Source organism: Phyllobates terribilis, unplaced genomic scaffold (genome assembly GCF_046119375.1).
Source record: "Phyllobates terribilis strain yellow unplaced genomic scaffold, ASM4611937v1 Scaffold_1__5_contigs__length_1240528914, whole genome shotgun sequence".
NCBI lineage: Eukaryota > Metazoa > Chordata > Amphibia > Anura > Dendrobatidae > Phyllobates > Phyllobates terribilis.
The window spans coordinates 1,230,483,698-1,230,506,066 of NW_027362761.1; the positions used below are offsets into that span (position 1 = coordinate 1,230,483,698).

A 22,369-nucleotide genomic window follows, 5' to 3' on the forward strand; every position below is an offset into this window, starting at 1 on the left:
CTAGATGCAGAGATGTCTCCTATAGATAGCATACAGAGGAATGACTGCTCTTCCATCACGTTTTACCTCAGAGACGAGCTGCAGAGATGTCTACTATAGACAGCATACAGAGGAATGACTGCTCTTCCATCACGTTTTACCTCAGAGACGAGCTGCAGAGATGCCTCCTATAGACAGCATACAGAGGAATGACTGCTCTTCCATCACGTTTTACTTCACAGAGACGAGCTGCAGAGATGCCTTCTATAGACAGCATACAGAGGAATGACTGCTCTTCCATCACGTTTTACCTCACAGAGACGAGCTGCAGAGATGTCTCCTATTGACAGCATACAGAGGAATGACTGCTCTTCCATCATGTTTTACCTCACAGAGACGAGCTGCAGAGATGTCTCCTTTAGACAGCATACAGTGGAATGATGCTCTTCCATCACGTTTTACCTCACAGAGACGAGCTGCAGAGATGCCTCCTATAGACAGCATACAGTGGAATGACTGCTCTTCCATCACGTTTTACCTCACAGAGACGAGCTGCAGAGATGTCTCCTATAGACAGCATACAGAGGAATGACTGCTCTTCCATCACGTATTACCTCACAGAGACAAGCTGCAGAGATGTCTCCTATAGACAGCATACAGAGGAATGACTGCTCTTCCATCACGTTTTACCTCAGAGACGAGCTGCAGAGATGTCTCCTATAGACAGCATACAGAGGAATGACTGCTCTACCATCACGTTTTACCTCACAGAGACGAGCTGCAGAGATGCCTCCTATAGACAGCATACAGAGGAATGACTGCTCTTCCATCACGTTTTACCTCACAGAGACGAGCTGCAGAGATGCCTCCTATAGACAGCATACAGTGGAATGACTGCTCTTCCATCACGTTTTACCTCACAGAGACGAGCTGCAGAGATGCCTCCTATAGATAGCATACAGTGGAATGACTGCTCTTCCATCACGTTTTACCTCACAGAGACGAGCTGCAGAGATGTCTCCTATAGACAGCATACAGAGGAATGACTGCTCTTCCATCACGCTTTACCTCACAGAGACGAGCTGCAGAGATGTCTCCTATAGACAGCATACAGAGGAATGACTGCTCTTCCATCACGTTTTACCTCACAGAGACGAGCTGCAGAAATGCCTCCTATAGATAGCATACAGAGGAATGACTGCTCTTCCATCACGTTTTACCTCACAGAGACGAGCTGCAGAGATGTCTCCTATAGACAGCATACAGTGGAATGATGCTCTTCCATCACGTTTTACCTCACAGAGATGAGCTGCAGAGATGCCTCCTATAGACAGCATACAGAGGAATGACTGCTCTTCCATCACGTTTTACCTCACAGAGACGAGCTGCAGAGATGTCTCCTAAAGACAGCATACAGAGGAATGACTGCTCTTCCATCATGTTTTACCTCACAGAGACTAGCTGCAGAGATGTCTCCTATAGACAGCATACAGAGGAATGACTGCTCTACCATCACGTTTTACCTCACAGAGACGAGCTGCAGAGATGCCTCCTATAGACAGCATACAGAGGAATGACTGCTCTTCCATCACGTTTTACCTCACAGAGACGAGCTGCAGAGATGTCTCCTATAGACAGCATACAGAGGAATGACTGCTCTTCCATCACGTTTTACCTCACAGAGACGAGCTGCAGAGATGCCTCCTATAGACAGCATACAGAGGAATGACTGCTCTACCATCACGTTTTACCTCAGAGACGAGCTGCAGAGATGCCTCCTATAGACAGCATACAGAAGAATGACTGATCTTCCATCACGTTTTACCTCACAGAGACGAGCTGCAGAGATGTCTCCTATAGACAGCATACAGAGGAATGACTGCTCTTCCATCACGTTTTACCTCACAGAGACGAGCTGCAGAGATGCCTCCTATAGATAGCATACAGAGGAATGACTGCTCTGCCATCACGTTTTACCTCACAGAGACGAGCTGCAGAGATGTCTCCTATAGACAGCATACAGAGGAATGATTGCTCTTCCATCACGATTTACCTCACAGAGACGAGCTGCAGAGATGCCTCCTATAGATAGCATACAGTGGAATGACTGCTCTACCATCACGTTTTACCTCACAGAGACGAGCTGCACAGATGTCTCCTATAGACAGCATACAGAGGAATGACTGCTCTTCCATCACGTTTTACCTCACAGAGACGAGCTGCAGAGATGTCTCCTATAGACAGCATACAGAGGAATGACTGCTCTTCCATCATGTTTTACCTCACAGAGACGAGCTGCAGAGATGCCTCCTATAGACAGCATACAGAGGAATGACTGCTCTTCCATCACGTTTTACCTCACAGAGACGAGCTGCAGAGATGTCTCCTATAGACAGCATACAGTGGAATGACTGCTCTTCCATCACGTTTTACCTCACAGAGACGAGCTGCAGAGATGCCTCCTATAGACAGCATACAGAGGAATGACTGCTCTGCCATCACGTTTTACCTCACAGAGACGAGCTGGAGAGATGTCTCCTATAGACAGCTTACAGAGGAATGACTGCTCTTCCATCACGTTTTACCTCACAGAGACGAGCTGCAGAGATGCCTCCTATAGACAGCATACAGAGGAATGACTGCTCTTCCATCATGTTTTACCTCACAGAGACGAGCTGCAGAGATGTCTCCTATAGACAGCATACAGAGGAATGACTGCTCTTCCATCATGTTTTACCTCACAGAGACGAGCTGCAGAGATGCCTCCTATAGACAGCATACAGAGGAATGACTGCTCTTCCATCACGTTTTACCTCACAGAGACGAGCTGCAGAGATGTCTCCTATAGACAGCATACAGAGGAATGACTGCTCTTCCATCACGTTTTATCGCACAGAGACGAGCTGCAGAGATGCCTCCTATAGACAGCATACAGAAGAATGACTGCTCTTCCATCACGTTTTACCTCACAGAGACGAGCTGCAGAGATGTCTCCTATAGATAGCATACAGAGGAATGACTGCTCTTCCATCACGTTTTACCTCACAGAGACAAGCTGCAGAGATGTCTCCTATAGACAGCATACAGAGGAATGACTGCTCTTCCATCACGTTTTACCTCAGAGACGAGCTGCAGAGATGTCTCCTATAGACAGCATACAGAGGAATGACTGCTCTACCATCACGTTTTACCTCAGAGACGAGCTGCAGAGATGTCTCCTATAGATAGCATACAGTGGAATGACAGCTCTTCCATCACGTTTTACCTCACAGAGACGAGCTGCAGAGATGTCTACTATAGACAGCTTACAGAGGAATGACTGCTCTTCCATCACGTTTTACCTCACAGAGACGAGCTGCAGAGATGTCTCCTATAGACAGCATACAGAGGAATGACTGCTCTTCCATCAAGTTTTACCTCACAGAGACTAGATGCAGAGATGTCTCCTATAGATAGCATACAGAGGAATGACTGCTCTTCCATCACGTTTTACCTCAGAGACGAGCTGCAGAGATGTCTCCTATAGACAGCATACAGAGGAATGATTGCTCTTCCACCACGTTTTACCTCACAGAGACGAGCTGCAGAGATGTCTCCTATTGACAGCATACAGAGGAATGACTGCTCTGCCATCACGTTTTACCTCACAGAGACTAGATGCAGAGATGTCTCCTATAGATAGCATACAGAGGAATGACTGCTCTTCCATCACGTTTTACCTCAGAGACGAGCTGCAGAGATGTCTCCTATAGACAGCATACAGAGGAATGACTGCTCTTCCATCACGTTTTACTTCACAGAGACGAGCTGCAGAGATGCCTTCTATAGACAGCATACAGAGGAATGACTGCTCTTCCATCACGTTTTACCTCACAGAGACGAGCTGCAGAGATGTCTCCTATTGACAGCATACAGAGGAATGACTGCTCTTCCATCATGTTTTACCTCACAGAGACGAGCTGCAGAGATGTCTCCTTTAGACAGCATACAGTGGAATGATGCTCTTCCATCACGTTTTACCTCACAGAGACGAGCTGCAGAGATGCCTCCTATAGACAGCATACAGTGGAATGACTGCTCTTCCATCACGTTTTACCTCACAGAGACGAGCTGCAGAGATGTCTCCTATAGACAGCATACAGAGGAATGACTGCTCTTCCATCACGTATTACCTCACAGAGACAAGCTGCAGAGATGTCTCCTATAGACAGCATACAGAGGAATGACTGCTCTTCCATCACGTTTTACCTCAGAGACGAGCTGCAGAGATGTCTCCTATAGACAGCATACAGAGGAATGACTGCTCTACCATCACGTTTTACCTCACAGAGACGAGCTGCAGAGATGCCTCCTATAGACAGCATACAGAGGAATGACTGCTCTTCCATCACGTTTTACCTCACAGAGACGAGCTGCAGAGATGCCTCCTATAGACAGCATACAGTGGAATGACTGCTCTTCCATCACGTTTTACCTCACAGAGACGAGCTGCAGAGATGCCTCCTATAGATAGCATACAGTGGAATGACTGCTCTTCCATCACGTTTTACCTCACAGAGACGAGCTGCAGAGATGTCTCCTATAGACAGCATACAGAGGAATGACTGCTCTTCCATCACGCTTTACCTCACAGAGACGAGCTGCAGAGATGTCTCCTATAGACAGCATACAGAGGAATGACTGCTCTTCCATCACGTTTTACCTCACAGAGACGAGCTGCAGAAATGCCTCCTATAGATAGCATACAGAGGAATGACTGCTCTTCCATCACGTTTTACCTCACAGAGACGAGCTGCAGAGATGTCTCCTATAGACAGCATACAGTGGAATGATGCTCTTCCATCACGTTTTACCTCACAGAGATGAGCTGCAGAGATGCCTCCTATAGACAGCATACAGAGGAATGACTGCTCTTCCATCACGTTTTACCTCACAGAGACGAGCTGCAGAGATGTCTCCTAAAGACAGCATACAGAGGAATGACTGCTCTTCCATCATGTTTTACCTCACAGAGACTAGCTGCAGAGATGTCTCCTATAGACAGCATACAGAGGAATGACTGCTCTACCATCATGTTTTACCTCACAGAGACGAGCTGCAGAGATGCCTCCTATAGACAGCATACAGAGGAATGACTGCTCTTCCATCACGTTTTACCTCACAGAGACGAGCTGCAGAGATGTCTCCTATAGACAGCATACAGAGGAATGACTGCTCTTCCATCACGTTTTACCTCACAGAGACGAGCTGCAGAGATGTCTCCTATAGACAGCTTACAGAGGAATGACTGCTCTTCCATCACGTTTTACCTCACAGAGATGAGCTGCAGAGATGCCTCCTATAGACAGCATACAGAGGAATGACTGCTCTTCCATCACGTTTTACCTCACAGAGACATGCTGCAGAGATGTCTCCTATAGATAGCATACAGAGGAATGACTGCTCTTCCATCACGTTTTACCTCACAGAGACGAGCTGCAGAGATGCCTCCTATAGACAGCATACAGAGGAATGACTGCTCTACCATCACGTTTTACCTCACAGAGACGAGCTGCAGAGATGCCTCCTATAGACAGCATACAGAGGAATGACTGCTCTACCATCACGTTTTACCTCACAGAGACGATCTGCAGAGATGCCTCCTATAGACAGCATACAGAGGAATGACTGCTCTTCCATCACGTTTTACCTCAGAGACGAGCTGCAGAGATGTCTCCTATAGACAGCATACAGAGGAATGACTGCTCTTCCATCACGTTTTACCTCACAGAGACGAGCTGCAGAGATGTCTCCTATAGACAGCTTACAGAGGAATGACTGCTCTTCCATCACGTTTTACCTCACAGAGATGAGCTGCAGAGATGCCTCCTATAGACAGCATACAGAGGAATGACTGCTCTTCCATCACGTTTTACCTCACAGAGACGAGCTGCAGAGATGCCTCCTATAGATAGCATACAGTGGAATGACTGCTCTTCCATCACGTTTTACCTCACAGAGATGAGATGCAGAGATGTCTCCTATAGACAGCATACAGAGGAATGACTGCTCTTCCATCATGTTTTACCTCACAGAGACGAGCTGCAGAGATGTCTCCTATAGACAGCATACAGTGGAATGACTGCTCTTCCATCACGTTTTACCTCACAGAGACGAGCTGCAGAGATGCCTCCTATAGACTCCATACAGAGGAATGATTGCTCTTCCATCAAGTTTTACCTCACAGAGACGAGCTGCAGAGATGCCTCCTATAGACAGCATACAGAGGAATGACTGCTCTTCCATCACGTTTTACCTCACAGAGACAAGCTGCAGAGATGTCTCCTATAGACAGCATACAGAGGAATGACTGCTCTTCCATCACGTTTTACCTCACAGAGACAAGCTGCAGAGATGTCTCCTATAGACAGCATACAGAGGAATGACTGCTCTTCCATCATGTTTTATCTCACAGAGATGAGCTGCAGAGATGTCTCCTATAGACAGCATACAGAGGAATCACTGCTCTTCCATCACGTTTTACCTCACAGAGACGAGCTGCAGAGATGTCTCCTATAGACAGCATACAGAGGAATGACTGCTCTTCCATCACGTTTTACCTCACAGAGACATGCTGCAGAGATGTCTCCTATAGACAGCATACAGAGGAATGACTGCTCTTCCATCACGTTTTACCTCACAGAGACGAGCTGCAGAGATGCCTCCTATAGATAGCATACAGTGGAATGACTGCTCTACCATCACGTTTTACCTCACAGAGACGAGCTGCAGAGATGTCTCCTATAGACAGCATACAGAGGAATGATTGCTCTTCCATCACGTTTTACCTCACAGAGACGAGCTGCAGAGATGCCTCCTATAGACAGCATACAGAGGAATGACTGCTCTGCCATCACGTTTTACCTCACAGAGACGAGCTGCAGAGATGTCTCCTATAGACAGCATACAGAGGAATGACTGCTCTTCCATCACGTTTTACCTCACAGAGACGAGCTGCAGAGATGTCTCCTATACACAGCATACAGAGGAATGACTGCTCTTCCATCACGTTTTACCTCACAGAGACGAGCTGCAGAGATGTCTCCTATAGACAGCATACAGAGGAATGACTGCTCTTCCATCACGTTTTACCTCACAGAGACAAGCTGCAGAGATGCCTCCTATAGACAGCTTACAGAGGAATGACTGCTCTTCCATCACGTTTTACCTCACAGAGACGAGCTGCAGAGATGTCTCCTATAGATAGCATACAGTGGAATGACTGCTCTACCATCACGTTTTACCTCACAGAGACGAGCTGCAGAGATGTCTCCTATAGACAGCATACACAGGAATGACTGCTCTTCCATCACGTTTTACCTCACAGAGACATGCTGCAGAGATGTCTCCTATAGACAGCATACAGAGGAATGACTGCTCTTCCATCACGTTTTACCTCACAGAGACGAGCTGCAGAGATGTCTCCTATAGACAGCATACAGAGGAATGACTGCTCTGCCATCACGTTTTACCTCACAGAGACGAGCTGCAGAGATGTCTCCTATAGACAGCATACAGAGGAATGATTGCTCTTCCATCACGTTTTACCTCACAGAGACGAGCTGCAGAGATGTCTCCTATAGACAGCATACAGAGGAATGACAGCTCTTCCATCACGTTTTACCTCACAGAGACGAGCTGCAGAGATGCCTCCTATAGACAGCATACAGAGGAATGACTGCTCTTCCATCACGTTTTACCTCACAGAGACGAGCTGCAGAGATGTCTCCTATAGACAGCATACAGTGGAATGATGCTCTTCCATCACGTTTTACCTCACAGAGACGAGCTGCAGAGATGTCTCCTATAGACAGCATACAGAGGAATGACAGCTCTTCCATCACGTTTTACCTCACAGAGACGAGCTGCAGAGATGTCTCCTATAGACAGCATACAGAGGAATGACTGCTCTTCCATCACGTTTTACCTCACAGAGACGAGCTGCAGAGATGCCTCCTATAGACAGCATACAGTGGAATGACTGCTCTTCCATCACGTTTTACCTCACAGAGACAAGCTGCAGAGATGTCTCCTATAGACAGCATACAGAGGAATGACTGCTCTTCCATCACGTTTTACCTCACAGAGACGAGCTGCAGAGATGCCCCCTATAGATAGCATACAGAGGAATGACTGCTCTTCCATCACGTTTTACCTCAGAGACGAGCTGCAGAGATGCCTCCTATAGACAGCATACAGAGGAATGACTGCTCTTCCATCACGTTTTACCTCACAGAGACGAGCTGCAGAGATGTCTCCTATAGACAGCATACAGAGGAATGACTGCTCTTCCATCACGTTTTACCTCACAGAGACGAGCTGCAGAGATGTCTCCTATAGACAGCTTACAGAGGAATGACAGCTCTTCCATCACGTTTTACCTCACAGAGATGAGCTGCAGAGATGCCTCCTATAGACAGCATACAGAGGAATGACTGCTCTTCCATCACGTTTTACCTCACAGAGACGAGCTGCAGAGATGCCTCCTATAGACAGCATACAGAGGAATCACTGCTCTTCCATCACGTTTTACCTCACAGAGACGAGCTGCAGAGATGCCTCCTATAGACAGCATACAGAGGAATGACTGCTCTTCCATCACGTTTTACCTCACAGAGACGAGCTGCAGAGATGTCTCCTATAGACAGCATACAGAGGAATGACTGCTCTTCCATCACGTTTTACCTCAGAGACGAGCTGCAGAGATGTCTCCTATAGACAGCTTACAGAGGAATGACTGCTCTTCCATCACGTTTTACCTCACAGAGATGAGCTGCAGAGATGCCTCCTATAGACAGCATACAGAGGAATGACTGCTCTTCCATCACGTTTTACCTCACAGAGACGAGCTGCAGAGATGCCTCCTATAGATAGCATACAGTGGAATGACTGCTCTTCCATCATGTTTTACCTCACAGAGATGAGATGCAGAGATGTCTCCTATAGACAGCATACAGAGGAATGACTGCTCTTCCATCATGTTTTACCTCACAGAGACGAGCTGCAGAGATGTCTCCTATAGACAGCATACAGTGGAATGACTGCTCTTCCATCACGTTTTACCTCACAGAGACGAGCTGCAGAGATGCCTCCTATAGACTCCATACAGAGGAATGATTGCTCTTCCATCAAGTTTTACCTCACAGAGACGAGCTGCAGAGATGCCTCCTATAGACAGCATACAGAGGAATGACTGCTCTTTCATCACGTTTTACCTCACAGAGACAAGCTGCAGAGATGTCTACTATAGACAGCATACAGAGGAATGACTGCTCTTCCATCACGTTTTACCTCACAGAGACAAGCTGCAGAGATGTCTCCTATAGATAGCATACAGAGGAATGACTGCTCTTCCATCATGTTTTATCTCACAGAGACGAGCTGCAGAGATGTCTCCTATAGACAGCATACAGAGGAATGACTGCTCTGCCATCACTTTTTACCTCACAGAGACGAGCTGCAGAGATGTCTCCTATAGACAGCATACAGAGGAATGATTGCTCTTCCATCACGTTTTACCTCACAGAGACGAGCTGCAGAGATGTCTCCTATAGACAGCATACAGAGGAATGACTGCTCTTCCATCACGTTTTACCTCACAGAGACGAGCTGCAGAGATGTCTCCTATAGACAGCTTACAGAGGAATCACTGCTCTTCCATCACGTTTTACCTCACAGAGACGAGCTGCAGAGATGTCTCCTATAGACAGCATACAGAGGAATGACTGCTCTTCCATCACGTTTTACCTCACAGAGACGAGCTGCAGAGATGTCTCCTATAGACAGCTTACAGAGGAATCACTGCTCTTCCATCACGTTTTACCTCACAGAGACGAGCTGCAGAGATGTCTCCTATAGACAGCATACAGAGGAATGACTGCTCTTCCATCACGTTTTACCTCACAGAGACGAGCTGCAGAGATGCCTCCTATAGACAGCATACAGAGGAATCACTGCTCTTCCATCACGTTTTACCTCACAGAGACGAGCTGCAGAGATGTCTCCTATAGACAGCATACAGTGGAATGATGCTCTTCCATCACGTTTTACCTCACAGAGATGAGCTGCAGAGATGCCTCCTATAGACAGCATACAGAGGAATGACTGCTCTTCCATCACGTTTTACCTCACAGAGACGAGCTGCAGAGATGCCTCCTATAGACAGCATACAGAGGAATCACTGCTCTTCCATCACGTTTTACCTCACAGAGACGAGCTGCAGAGATGCCTCCTATAGACAGCATACAGAGGAATGACTGCTCTTCCATCACGTTTTACCTCACAGAGACGAGCTGCAGAGATGTCTCCTATAGACAGCATACAGAGGAATGACTGCTCTTCCATCACGTTTTACCTCAGAGACGAGCTGCAGAGATGTCTCCTATAGACAGCTTACAGAGGAATGACTGCTCTTCCATCACGTTTTACCTCACAGAGATGAGCTGCAGAGATGCCTCCTATAGACAGCATACAGAGGAATGACTGCTCTTCCATCACGTTTTACCTCACAGAGACGAGCTGCAGAGATGCCTCCTATAGATAGCATACAGTGGAATGACTGCTCTTCCATCATGTTTTACCTCACAGAGATGAGATGCAGAGATGTCTCCTATAGACAGCATACAGAGGAATGACTGCTCTTCCATCACGTTTTACCTCACAGAGACGAGCTGCAGAGATGTCTCCTATAGACAGCTTACAGAGGAATCACTGCTCTTCCATCACGTTTTACCTCACAGAGACGAGCTGCAGAGATGCCTCCTATAGACTCCATACAGAGGAATGATTGCTCTTCCATCAAGTTTTACCTCACAGAGACGAGCTGCAGAGATGCCTCCTATAGACAGCATACAGAGGAATGACTGCTCTTTCATCACGTTTTACCTCACAGAGACAAGCTGCAGAGATGTCTACTATAGACAGCATACAGAGGAATGACTGCTCTTCCATCACGTTTTACCTCACAGAGACAAGCTGCAGAGATGTCTCCTATAGATAGCATACAGAGGAATGACTGCTCTTCCATCATGTTTTATCTCACAGAGATGAGCTGCAGAGATGTCTCCTATAGACAGCATACAGAGGAATGACTGCTCTTCCATCACGTTTTACCTCACAGAGACGAGCTGCAGAGATGTCTCCTATAGACAGCATACAGAGGAATGACTGCTCTTCCATCACATTTTACCTCACAGAGACGAGCTGCAGAGATGTCTCCTATAGACAGCATACAGAGGAATGACTGCTCTTCCATCACGTTTTACCTCACAGAGACGAGCTGCAGAGATGTCTCCAATAGACAGCATACAGAGGAATGACAGCTCTTCCATCACGTTTTACCTCACAGAGACGAGCTGCAGAGATGCCTCCTATAGATAGCATACAGTGGAATGACTGCTCTACCATCACGTTTTACCTCACAGAGACGAGCTGCAGAGATGTCTCCTATAGACAGCATACAGAGGAATGATTGCTCTTCCATCACGTTTTACCTCACAGAGACGAGCTGCAGAGATGCCTCCTATAGACAGCATACAGAGGAATGATTGCTCTTCCATCACGTTTTACCTCACAGAGACGAGCTGCAGAGATGCCTCCTATAGACAGCATACAGAGGAACGACTGCTCTGCCATCACGTTTTACCTCACAGAGACGAGCTGCAGAGATGTCTCCTATAGACAGCATACAGAGGAATGACTGCTCTTCCATCACGTTTTACCTCACAGAGACGAGCTGCAGAGATGTCTCCTATAGACAGCATACAGAGGAATGACTGCTCTTCCATCACGTTTTACCTCACAGAGACGAGCTGCAGAGATGTCTCCTATAGACAGCATACAGAGGAATGACTGCTCTTCCATCACGCTTTACCTCACAGAGACGAGCTGCAGAGATGCCTCCTATAGACAGCATACAGAGGAATGACTGCTCTTCCATCACGTTTTACCTCACAGAGACGAGCTGCAGAGATGTCTCCTATAGATAGCATACAGAGGAATGACTGCTCTTCCATTACGTTTTACCTCACAGAGACGAGCTGCAGAGATGTCTCCTATAGATAGCATACAGTGGAATGACTGCTCTACCATCACGTTTTACCTCACAGAGACGAGCTGCAGAGATGTCTCCTATAGACAGCATACAGAGGAATGACTGCTCTTCCATCACGTTTTACCTCACAGAGACATGCTGCAGAGATGTCTCCTATAGACAGCATACAGAGGAATGACTGCTCTTCCATCACGTTTTACCTCACAGAGACGAGCTGCAGAGATGTCTCCTATAGACAGCATACAGAGGAATGACTGCTCTGCCATCACGTTTTACCTCACAGAGATGAGCTGCAGAGATGTCTCCTATAGACAGCATACAGAGGAATGATTGCTCTTCCATCACGTTTTACCTCACAGAGACGAGCTGCAGAGATGTCTCCTATAGACAGCATACAGAGGAATGACAGCTCTTCCATCACGTTTTACCTCACAGAGACGAGCTGCAGAGATGCCTCCTATAGACAGCATACAGTGGAATGATGCTCTTCCATTACGTTTTACCTCACAGAGACGAGCTGCAGAGATGTCTCCTATAGACAGCATACAGAAGAATGACAGCTCTTCCATCACGTTTTACCTCACAGAGACGAGCTGCAGAGATGTCTCCTATAGACAGCATACAGTGGAATGACTGCTCTTCCATCACGTTTTACCTCACAGAGACGAGCTGCAGAGATGTCTCCTATAGACAGCATACAGAGGAATGACTGCTCTGCCATCACGTTTTACCTCACAGAGACGAGCTGCAGAGATGTCTCCTATAGACAGCATACAGAGGAATGACTGCTCTTCCATCATGTTTTACCTCACAGAGACTAGCTGCAGAGATGTCTCCTATAGACAGCATACAGTGGAATGACTGCTCTTCCATCACGTTTTACCTCACAAAGACGAGCTGCAGAGATGCCTCCTATAGACAGCATACAGAGGAATGACTGCTCTTCCATCACGTTTTACCTCACAGAGACGAGCTGCAGAGATGCCTCCTATAGACAGCATACAGAGGAATGACTGCTCTTCCATCACGTTTTACCTCACAGAGACGAGCTGCAGAGATGCCTCCTATAGACAGCATACAGAGGAATGACTGCTCTTCCATCACGTTTTACCTCACAGAGACGAGCTGCAGAGATGCCTCCTATAGACAGCATACAGAGGAATGACTGCTCTTCCATCACATTTTACCTCACAGAGACGAGCTGCAGAGATGTCTCCTATAGACAGCATACAGAGGAATGACTGCTCTTCCATCACGTTTTACCTCACAGAGACGAGCTGCAGAGATGTCTCCTATAGACAGCATACAGAGGAATGACTGCTCTTCCATCACGTTTTACCTCAGAGACGAGCTGCAGAGATGCCTCCTATAGACAGCATACAGAGGAATGACTGCTCTGCCATCACGTTTTACCTCACAGAGACGAGCTGCAGAGATGTCTCCTATAGACAGCATACAGAGGAATGACGGCTCTTCCATCACGTTTTACCTCACAGAGACGAGCTGCAGAGATGTCTCCTATAGACAGCATACAGAGGAATGACCGCTCTTCCATCACGTTTTACCTCACAGAGACAAGCTGCAGAGATGTCTCCTATAGACAGCATACAGAGGAATGACTGCTCTTCCATCACGTTTAACCTCACAGAGACGAGCTGCAGAGGTGTCTCCTATAGACAGCATACAGAGGAATGACTGCTCTTCCATCACGTTTTACCTCACAGAGACGAGCTGCAGAGATGTCTCCTATAGACAGCATACAGAGGAATGACTGCTCTTCCATCACGTTTTACCTCACAGAGACGAGCTGCAGAGATGTCTCCTATAGACAGCATACAGAGGAATGACTGCTCTTCCATCACGTTTTACCTCACAGAGACAAGCTGCAGAGATGTCCCCTATAGACAGCATACAGAGGAATGACTGCTCTTCCATCATGTTTTAGGCTATGTACTCTGTCTGCCAGCTATTGCAATGGTAATCCTGATGTGCTGTGCACATGATGCAAAAATTTCCACTCAGGATTGTCATTGCGGAAAAAACTGCAGTATGTCCATTGACTTTAATTGAACCAAAGCAAATCCACAGGTATAATATCTATACCTGCAGATTTACTGCGTTTCAATTAAAGCCAATGTGCGCGAATGAAACGCGCTGCGGGTGGTACCCGGGCCGGCAGAGGAGGACTACTACTCCTCTCATCCGACCGTCGCTCCTACTGATAACAGCGAGAGCGGCGCGGCTGGGTCGAGCAGTAGTCTCCTCAGCCGAGCACATTACCACGAGGTCAAAAAAATAAAATAAAAAAAAGGAACTATACTCACCTGTCCGGCGCCCCCCGGTGTTCACCTGTTTCTCGGTCCCCGGCTATGTCTTCAGCCCAGCGGCCGACAGTACACTGCTGGGAGTGCGCTCGCTCCCAGCAGTGTACTGCGCAGCCAGGATCACTACAGCACTGCCATTCTCAAGAATGTTCCCACCAGTACAGGAGGTGAGCTCACCGGGCTGATCAACTGATGAACCCCAGTGACCTCCTCCAGCAGCATGTATACTGACAGTAGTGATATTACCCCCCCTGTCAGTGTACATTGCTGCCTTCTACAGCAGTGACATCACTGATTGCTGATGTCACGGCTGTAGAAGTGACCCGGATCGCCGAGGGACAATCGCTGGCGGTGATCGTGGACTTTGACGTGACGGTGGACAGATATTCACATGTCAGCCTGGTTACAGTGTTGTGCAGCCACAGCCCCACCCACAGTGCCAGAGCGTAGATATTCACATGTCAGCCTGGTTACACAGCGTTGTGCGGCCACAGCCCCAGCGACAGTGCCGGAGCGCAGATATTCACATGTCAGCCTGGTTACAGTGTTGTGTAGCCGCAGCACCAGCGACAGTGCCGGAGCACAGATATTCACATGTCAGCCTGGTTACACAGCTTTGTGTAGCCGCAGCCGCAGCCCCAGTGCCGGAGCGCAGATATTCACATGTCAGCCTGGTTACAGTGTTGTGCAGCCACAGCCCCAGTGACAGTGCCGGAGCGCAGATATTCACATGTCAGCCGGGTTACAGTGTTGTGCAGCCACAGCCCCAGCGACAGCGCCGGAGCAAAGATATTCACATGTCAGCCTGGTTACAGTGTTGTGTAGCCGCAGCCCCAGCGACAGTGCCGGAGCACAGATATTCACATGTCACCCTGGTTACAGTGTTGTGCAGCCACAGCCCCAGCGACAGCGCCGGAGCACAGATATTCACATGTCAGCCTGGTTACACAGCGTTGTGTAGTCGCAGCCGCAGTGCCGGAGCGCAGATATTCACATGTCAGCCTGGTTACAGTGTTGTGCAGCCACAGCCCCAGTGACAGTGCCGGAGCGCAGATATTCACATGTCAGCCGGGTTACAGTGTTGTGCAGCCACAGCCCCAGTGACAGTGCCAGAGCGCAGATATTCACATGTCAGCCTGGTTACAGTGTTGTGTAGCCGCAGCCCCAGCGACAGTGCCGGAGCGCAGATATTCACATGTCAGCCTGGTTACAGTGTTGTGTAGCCGCAGCCCCAGCGACAGTGCCGGAGCACAGATATTCACATGTCACCCTGGTTACAGTGTTGTGCAGCCACAGCCCCAGCGACAGTGCCGGAGCGCAGATATTCACATGTCAGCCTGGTTACAGTGTTGTGTAGCCGCAGCCCCAGCGACAGTGCAGGAGCACAGATATTCACCTGTCAGCCTGGTTACAGTGTTGTGCAGCCGCAGCCCCAGTGACAGTGCCGGAGCACAGATATTCATGTCAGCCTGGTTACACAGCGTTGTGCAGCCACAGCCCCAGCGACAGTGCCGGAGCGCAGATATTTACATGTCAGCCTGGTTACAGTGTTGTGTAGCCGCAGCCCCACCGACAGTGCCGGAGCGCAGATATTCACATGTCAGCCTGGTTACACAATGTTGTGTAGCCGCAGCCCCACCGACAGTGCCGGAGCACAGATATTCACATGTCAGCCTGGTTACAGTGTTGTGCAGCCGCAGCCCCACCGACAGTGCCGGAGCACAGATATTCACATGTCAGCCTGGTTACACAGTGTTGTGTAGCCGCAGCCCCAGCGACAGTGCCGGAGCACAGATATTCACATGTCAGCCTGGTTACAGTGTTGTGTAGCCGCAGCCCCAGCGACAGTGCCGGAGCACAGATATTCACATGTCAGCCTGGTTACAGTGTTGTGTAGCCGCAGCCCCAGCGACAGTGCTGGAGCACAGATATTCTAGCAGGACTGGAGAGGTCACATGGTGAACTTCCGTTTGGGTTATTAGAAGGATCATACAGCCGTTGTGACATGGATTTTCACAAGAAGTACACCAGCCTCATCAGGTCTCAGATCTTTGTAATCTTGTATGCAAGTTGTATTGTGAAATCTGATCACAGAGGATAAAGCTGGATTTCCCAGCAGAACATGGATGGTATACCCTGACCCCCGGTTTTCTCACCAGCAGAGGGAGCAGGCAGTGGTGTCGCTCTCTTACGGTATATACACTTATACGCTCTCCGGGTTGGGCCGTTGCAGCACCAAGACACAGTACATTACTGAGAGCCTCACACAGCACCGACCTCACTGCAGACCACCCTGGGGGACCCACATCTAACACAAGCACGCGAGGGTAGATAGGGATATTCTCCAAACCGAGACTGGAGCACATCCTGAGGAAAGAAACAGAGAAGCTGAATGTCAGACTGAATAATAGCCAGAGAAGGGAGAGACACGGACGTTACAGCAGAGGACAGCGCAGCAACGGTGCGGCACAGCAGACATACACTACATCTTGTGAAGACACGGGGTCTTCTGTGGGCGTAACACTACTCAGACAACACAGGGTGGGGGTAAAACAGCGTGGCAATACTTTACTGAACCATAAAGAGGACAATAAACAGATAGAACAGTCCCAGCAAATACCCAAGATGGTACAACATTACACAGTCTCACCCTTCCTTCTCCGCCTGCCTGGGATAGAACAGCTGCGACTTTGGAGACTTCCAGGGCCGACTACCTCAACCAGTGGCCCCCCCACTTTTGGCGGGTCCCCACATAGAGGAGGTAGCAGCAAGCTTAGGAAGCTAGCAATCCATCGAGGTACAAGGCCAAGAGACCTGAGGGTACCAACCTGGCCTCTCCAAGAGTTTACCTTGGGCCAGATGACTGGCGGGTCCCAATCGGGCTTCTCCGAATATCTCCGGGGTTGCAGGCAACAGGTGGGTCCCTCCTGACAACCCCAAACAACATATCCAAGGGGCCAGGTGACTTCTTCGTCCCAACCCTGGTCTCCCCAAAATGTATCCATGGTCCCTCTGATGGTTAATGGAGCAGATCCGAATCTTTCCAGTCAGGGTCGGTACCCTTAGGCTAGAATCATAAAGAATTAAAATCTGGGTCTTTGGGTAATGCCATGCAATCCATCTGCTCTCCTGAAGGATGTCTCTCATTCTCCCTGTAAAGTCTTTCTGATGTGCCTTGATTCTCTATCCTAGGTCACTCTGATACAGAAACACCTGTCCCTTCTGCTTCTCTGGGCTCAGGCCCCTGAATGCCAGAACTGCTCTCACCCTCCCCCAAAGCTCAGGGAGGTATCTTTCTCAGGTCGACCGCATCACCTGGGTCTACATGTGAGACTCCCTGTGGTGAAGGGTCCACCGGATCTTCTTTCAACTCTTACACAATGGGCCTAGATGATTCTTGAACAATGGTTGGAGGCTCCTGAGATACTAATGAGATTAGTGGAATGCTGGACACTTTACAAGTTACATTAGTGTACATAAACGGACAAGCAAGCAGAACATTAATAAAACACAGCCAGCAATCTCTAATAAAACTGTTACGGTTCCACCCCTCACCATGTCTGGGACGCAGTTACTGACAACTCAGCCGTCCAATCTTGTACAGGGGCGTGCTGGAGCTGTAAGTACTGTGATTGACAGATCGACCATCCAATCTGGTAGAGGGGCGTGCAATAGCTCAGTGTGGTGATTGACAGCTCGGCTGTCCAATCTGAGACTGGGAAGCACTGGCTATCTTCAGGTGTTCATTATTCCAGGTGAATGTCTGGCTACTTAACTGAGCTGTTTCCCCCAGATCTGTGCCAGACGTACATTCAGCTAGTGTGTGTGGTTTGTTCTGTTTATTGATCTTCTGTTGCCTGACCTTGGACCTTGTTCTGACCATCCGTCTGTTTAACCCCTTCTGCTCTGATCTGCTTTCCTCTTGGTATTCTAATCTACGGAACGTTACTTGACTACGCCTTTACCTCTTCCATCTGTTTATGACGTACCCTCCTGGCTTTGACTTCAGACTCCTTGACTATCAAGTCTCACGGCCTGGCCGTGAAAAAAGACTCAGCATCACATTACGTCTGGCCCATACGTTTTTCTTTTTCGCCTGTATGGAAACTGTTCACACGCTCGGTGACCAGATGGCGAATTTGAAGCTGATGACTCAGGATCTGGCTAAGGAATGCCAGAGTCTGGAGTTATCACAATGTCAGCTGCAGGGTCAGATAACAATATAATGAAAACCTCTGATAGCCCTTCACTGCCGGCAGTCACTGTGATGTCAGTACCCATTGATTTACAGTTGGTCTGCCCAGAACCTGTAAAATACCTCCCTGATAAATTTTCCAGAGAGAGTCCAGTTTTGGGTCTTCAGGGAGAGCTGTAGGTTATTCTTTACCCTGCGCCCCCGATCGTCAGGGGAGGAGTTCCAGCGGGTGGAAATAATCAAGTCCCTGCTGCGAGGGGGTCCTCAGACCTGGGCATATTCCTTATCCCCCCATAGCCTCACAATGGTTTTCTGTTGATACCTTCTTTGACAGTTTAGGACTGATATATGACGAACCCAACAGGATCCAGGTCGCTGAGGCTAAGATCACGAACCTGGTACAAGGGGGTCGCACAGCTGAGGACTACTGTACTGATTTCTGGCAGTGGTCCACTGCAGTTCTGTGGAACGCTGCAGCTATCAGGTGCCTGTTCGGCAAAGGCCTTTCCGAAACCCTTAAGGACACCCTGGTCCTCCATGACGCTCCTTGTTCTCTGGCGGAGGCCATGACCCAGGCCATATGAATGGACCGTAGCATCCATGAGACGTCGAGGAGGTCACCCAGACTCCCAGGTACCTTTTTCTTCCTCCTCTGGGGTACTGATGAATACTGTGTTATCCTTCGAGAACCAGGTGTTATCAACATTGGCGTTCATCGACTGTGGGTCTGCTGCTAACTTTATTGATTCAGGACTGGTTCTGAAGTTAGGGTTAGGGACAGTTAGTTTAGAAAGACCCTTGCAAGTCTTCGCCCTTGACAAAACTCCATTATCCAGGAATTTGGTCAAGAAGGTTAAGGTGGATTAAACTCTTCAAGTTGGAGCTCTCCACTCTGAATCCTTCTCATGTTTTGTATTGGATAATTTACCTGCTGGGTTGGTACTGGGGCTTCCATGGTTGCAGATTCACAATCCTGTCATTGATTGGTGTCAGAGGGAGATTGTTAAATGGGGCCCTATCGAGATGGTTTGGAGTGAGCTGGAACGCAGAGTGAAGGGAAAAAGGCCAACAAGTGCTAAGCATCTCTGGGAACTCCTTCAAGATTGTTGGAAGACCATTTCCGGTGACTACCTCTTGAAGCTCATCAAGAGAATGCCAAGAGTGTGCAAAGCAGTCATCAAAGCAAAAGGTGGCTACTGTGAAGAACCTAGAATATAAGACATATTTTCAGTTGTTTCACACTTTTTTGTTAAGTATATAATTCCACATGTGGTAATTCATAGTTTTGATGCCTTCAGTGTGAATGTACAATTTTCATAGTCAGGAAAATACAGAAAAATCTTTAAATGAGAAGGTGTGTCCAAACTTTTGGTCTGTACTGTATATATAATATATACACGGCAGCCCCCGCGTATCACATCTATACACAGAATATATACATAATATATACACGGCAGCCCCCGCGTATCACATCTATACACAGAATATATACATAATATATACACGGCAGCCCCCACGTATCACATCTATACACAGAATATATACATAATATATACACGGCAGCCCCCGCGTATCACATCTATACACAGAATATATACATAATATATACACGGCAGCCCCCGCGTATCACATCTATACACAGAATATATACATAATATATACACGGCAGCCCCCGCGTATCACATCTATACACAGAATATATACATAATATATACACGGCAGCCCCCGCGTATCACATCTATACACATAATATATACACGGCAGCCCCCGCGTATCACATCTATACACATAATATATACACGGCAGCCCCCGTGTATCACATCTATACACATAATATATACACGGCAGCCCCCGTGTATCACATCTATACACATAATATATACACGGCAGCCCCCGCGTATCACATCTATACACATAATATATACACGGCAGCCCCCGCGTATCACATCTAAACACATAATATATACACCGCAGCCCCCGCGTATCACATCTATACACGGCAGCCCCTGCGTATCACATCTATACACATAATATATACACGGCAGCCCCCGCGTATCACATCTATACCCATAATATATACACGGCAGCCCCCGCGTATCACATCTATACCCATAATATATACACGGCAGCCCCCGCGTATCACATCTATACCCATAATATATACACGGCAGCCCCCGCGTATCACATCTATACCCATAATATATACACGGCAGCCCCCGCGTATCACATCTATACCCATAATATATACACGGCAGCCCCCGCGTATCACATCTATACCCATAATATATACACGGCAGCCCCCGCGTATCACATCTATACCCATAATATATACACGGCAGCCCCCGCGTATCACATCTATACCCATAATATATACACGGCAGCCCCCGCGTATCACATCTATACCCATAATATATACACGGCAGCCCCCGCGTATCACATCTATACCCATAATATATACACGGCAGCCCCCGCGTATCACATCTATACCCATAATATATACACCGCAGCCCCCGTGTATCACATGTATACACAGAATATATACATAATATAAACACAGCAGCCCCCGCGTATCACATCTATACACATAATATATACACCGCAGCCCCCGCGTATCACATCTATACCCATAATATATACACGGCGGCCCCAGCGTATCACATCTATACACATAATATATACACGGCAGCCCCCACGTATCACATCTATACACATAATGTATACACGGCAGCCCCCGCGTATCACATCTATACACATAATATATACACCGCGGCCCCCGCGTATCACATCTATACACATAATATATACACGGCGGCCCCCGCGTATCACATCTATACACATAATATATACACGGCGGCCCCCGCGTAACACATCTATACACATAATATATACACCGCAGCCCCCGCGTATCACATCTATACACATAATATATACACGGCGGCCCCAGCGTATCACATCTATACCCATAATATATACATGGCGGCCCCCGCGTATCACATCTATACCCATAATATATACACGGCGGCCCCCGCGTATCACATCTATACCCATAATATATACACGGCAGCCCCCGCGTATCACATCTATACACATAATATATACACCGCGGCCCCCGCGTATCACATCTATACACATAATATATACACGGCGGCCCCCGCGTATCACATCTATACACATAATATATACACGGCGGCCCCCGCGTAACACATCTATACACATAATATATACACGGCGGCCCCAGCGTATCACATCTATACCCATAATATATACACGGCGGCCCCAGCGTATCACATCTATACCCATAATATATACATGGCGGCCCCCGCGTATCACATCTATACCCATAATATATACACGGCGGCCCCCGCGTATCACATCTATACCCATAATATATACACGGCGGCCCCAGCGTATCACATCTATACACATAATATATACACCGCAGCCCCAGCGTATCACATCTATACCCATAATATATACACGGCGGCCCCAGCGTATCACATCTATACTCATAATATATACACGGCGGCCCCAGCGTATCACATCTATACTCATAATATATACACGGCGGCCCCCGCGTATCACATCTATACCCATAATATATACACGGCGGCCCCCGCGTATCACATCTATACACATAATATATACACGGCGGCCCCCGCGTATCACATCTATACACATAATATATACACGGCAGGCCCAGCATATCACATCTATACACATAATATATACACGGCAGCCCCAGCGTATCACATCTATACACATAATATATACACGGCAGCC

General features: G+C 48.0%; 1 protein-coding gene across 1 annotated transcript in view; it reads right to left on the reverse strand.

Annotated features, from left to right (window-relative positions):
* M1AP (meiosis 1 associated protein) overlaps positions 1-18,019 on the reverse strand; it is a 172,987-nt gene extending 154,968 nt beyond the window's left edge. Inside the window, exons 1-3 of the mRNA XM_073668240.1 lie at positions 17,950-18,019; positions 17,244-17,461; positions 16,551-16,761 (exon numbers count right to left, since the gene is read on the reverse strand). Of these exons, the coding sequence (XP_073524341.1) occupies positions 16,551-16,761; positions 17,244-17,341 (309 nt within the window). The 5' untranslated portion in view covers positions 17,342-17,461; positions 17,950-18,019. The remainder of the gene's footprint in view (positions 1-16,550; positions 16,762-17,243; positions 17,462-17,949) is intronic.
* Positions 18,020-22,369: the final 4,350 nt, after the last annotated feature.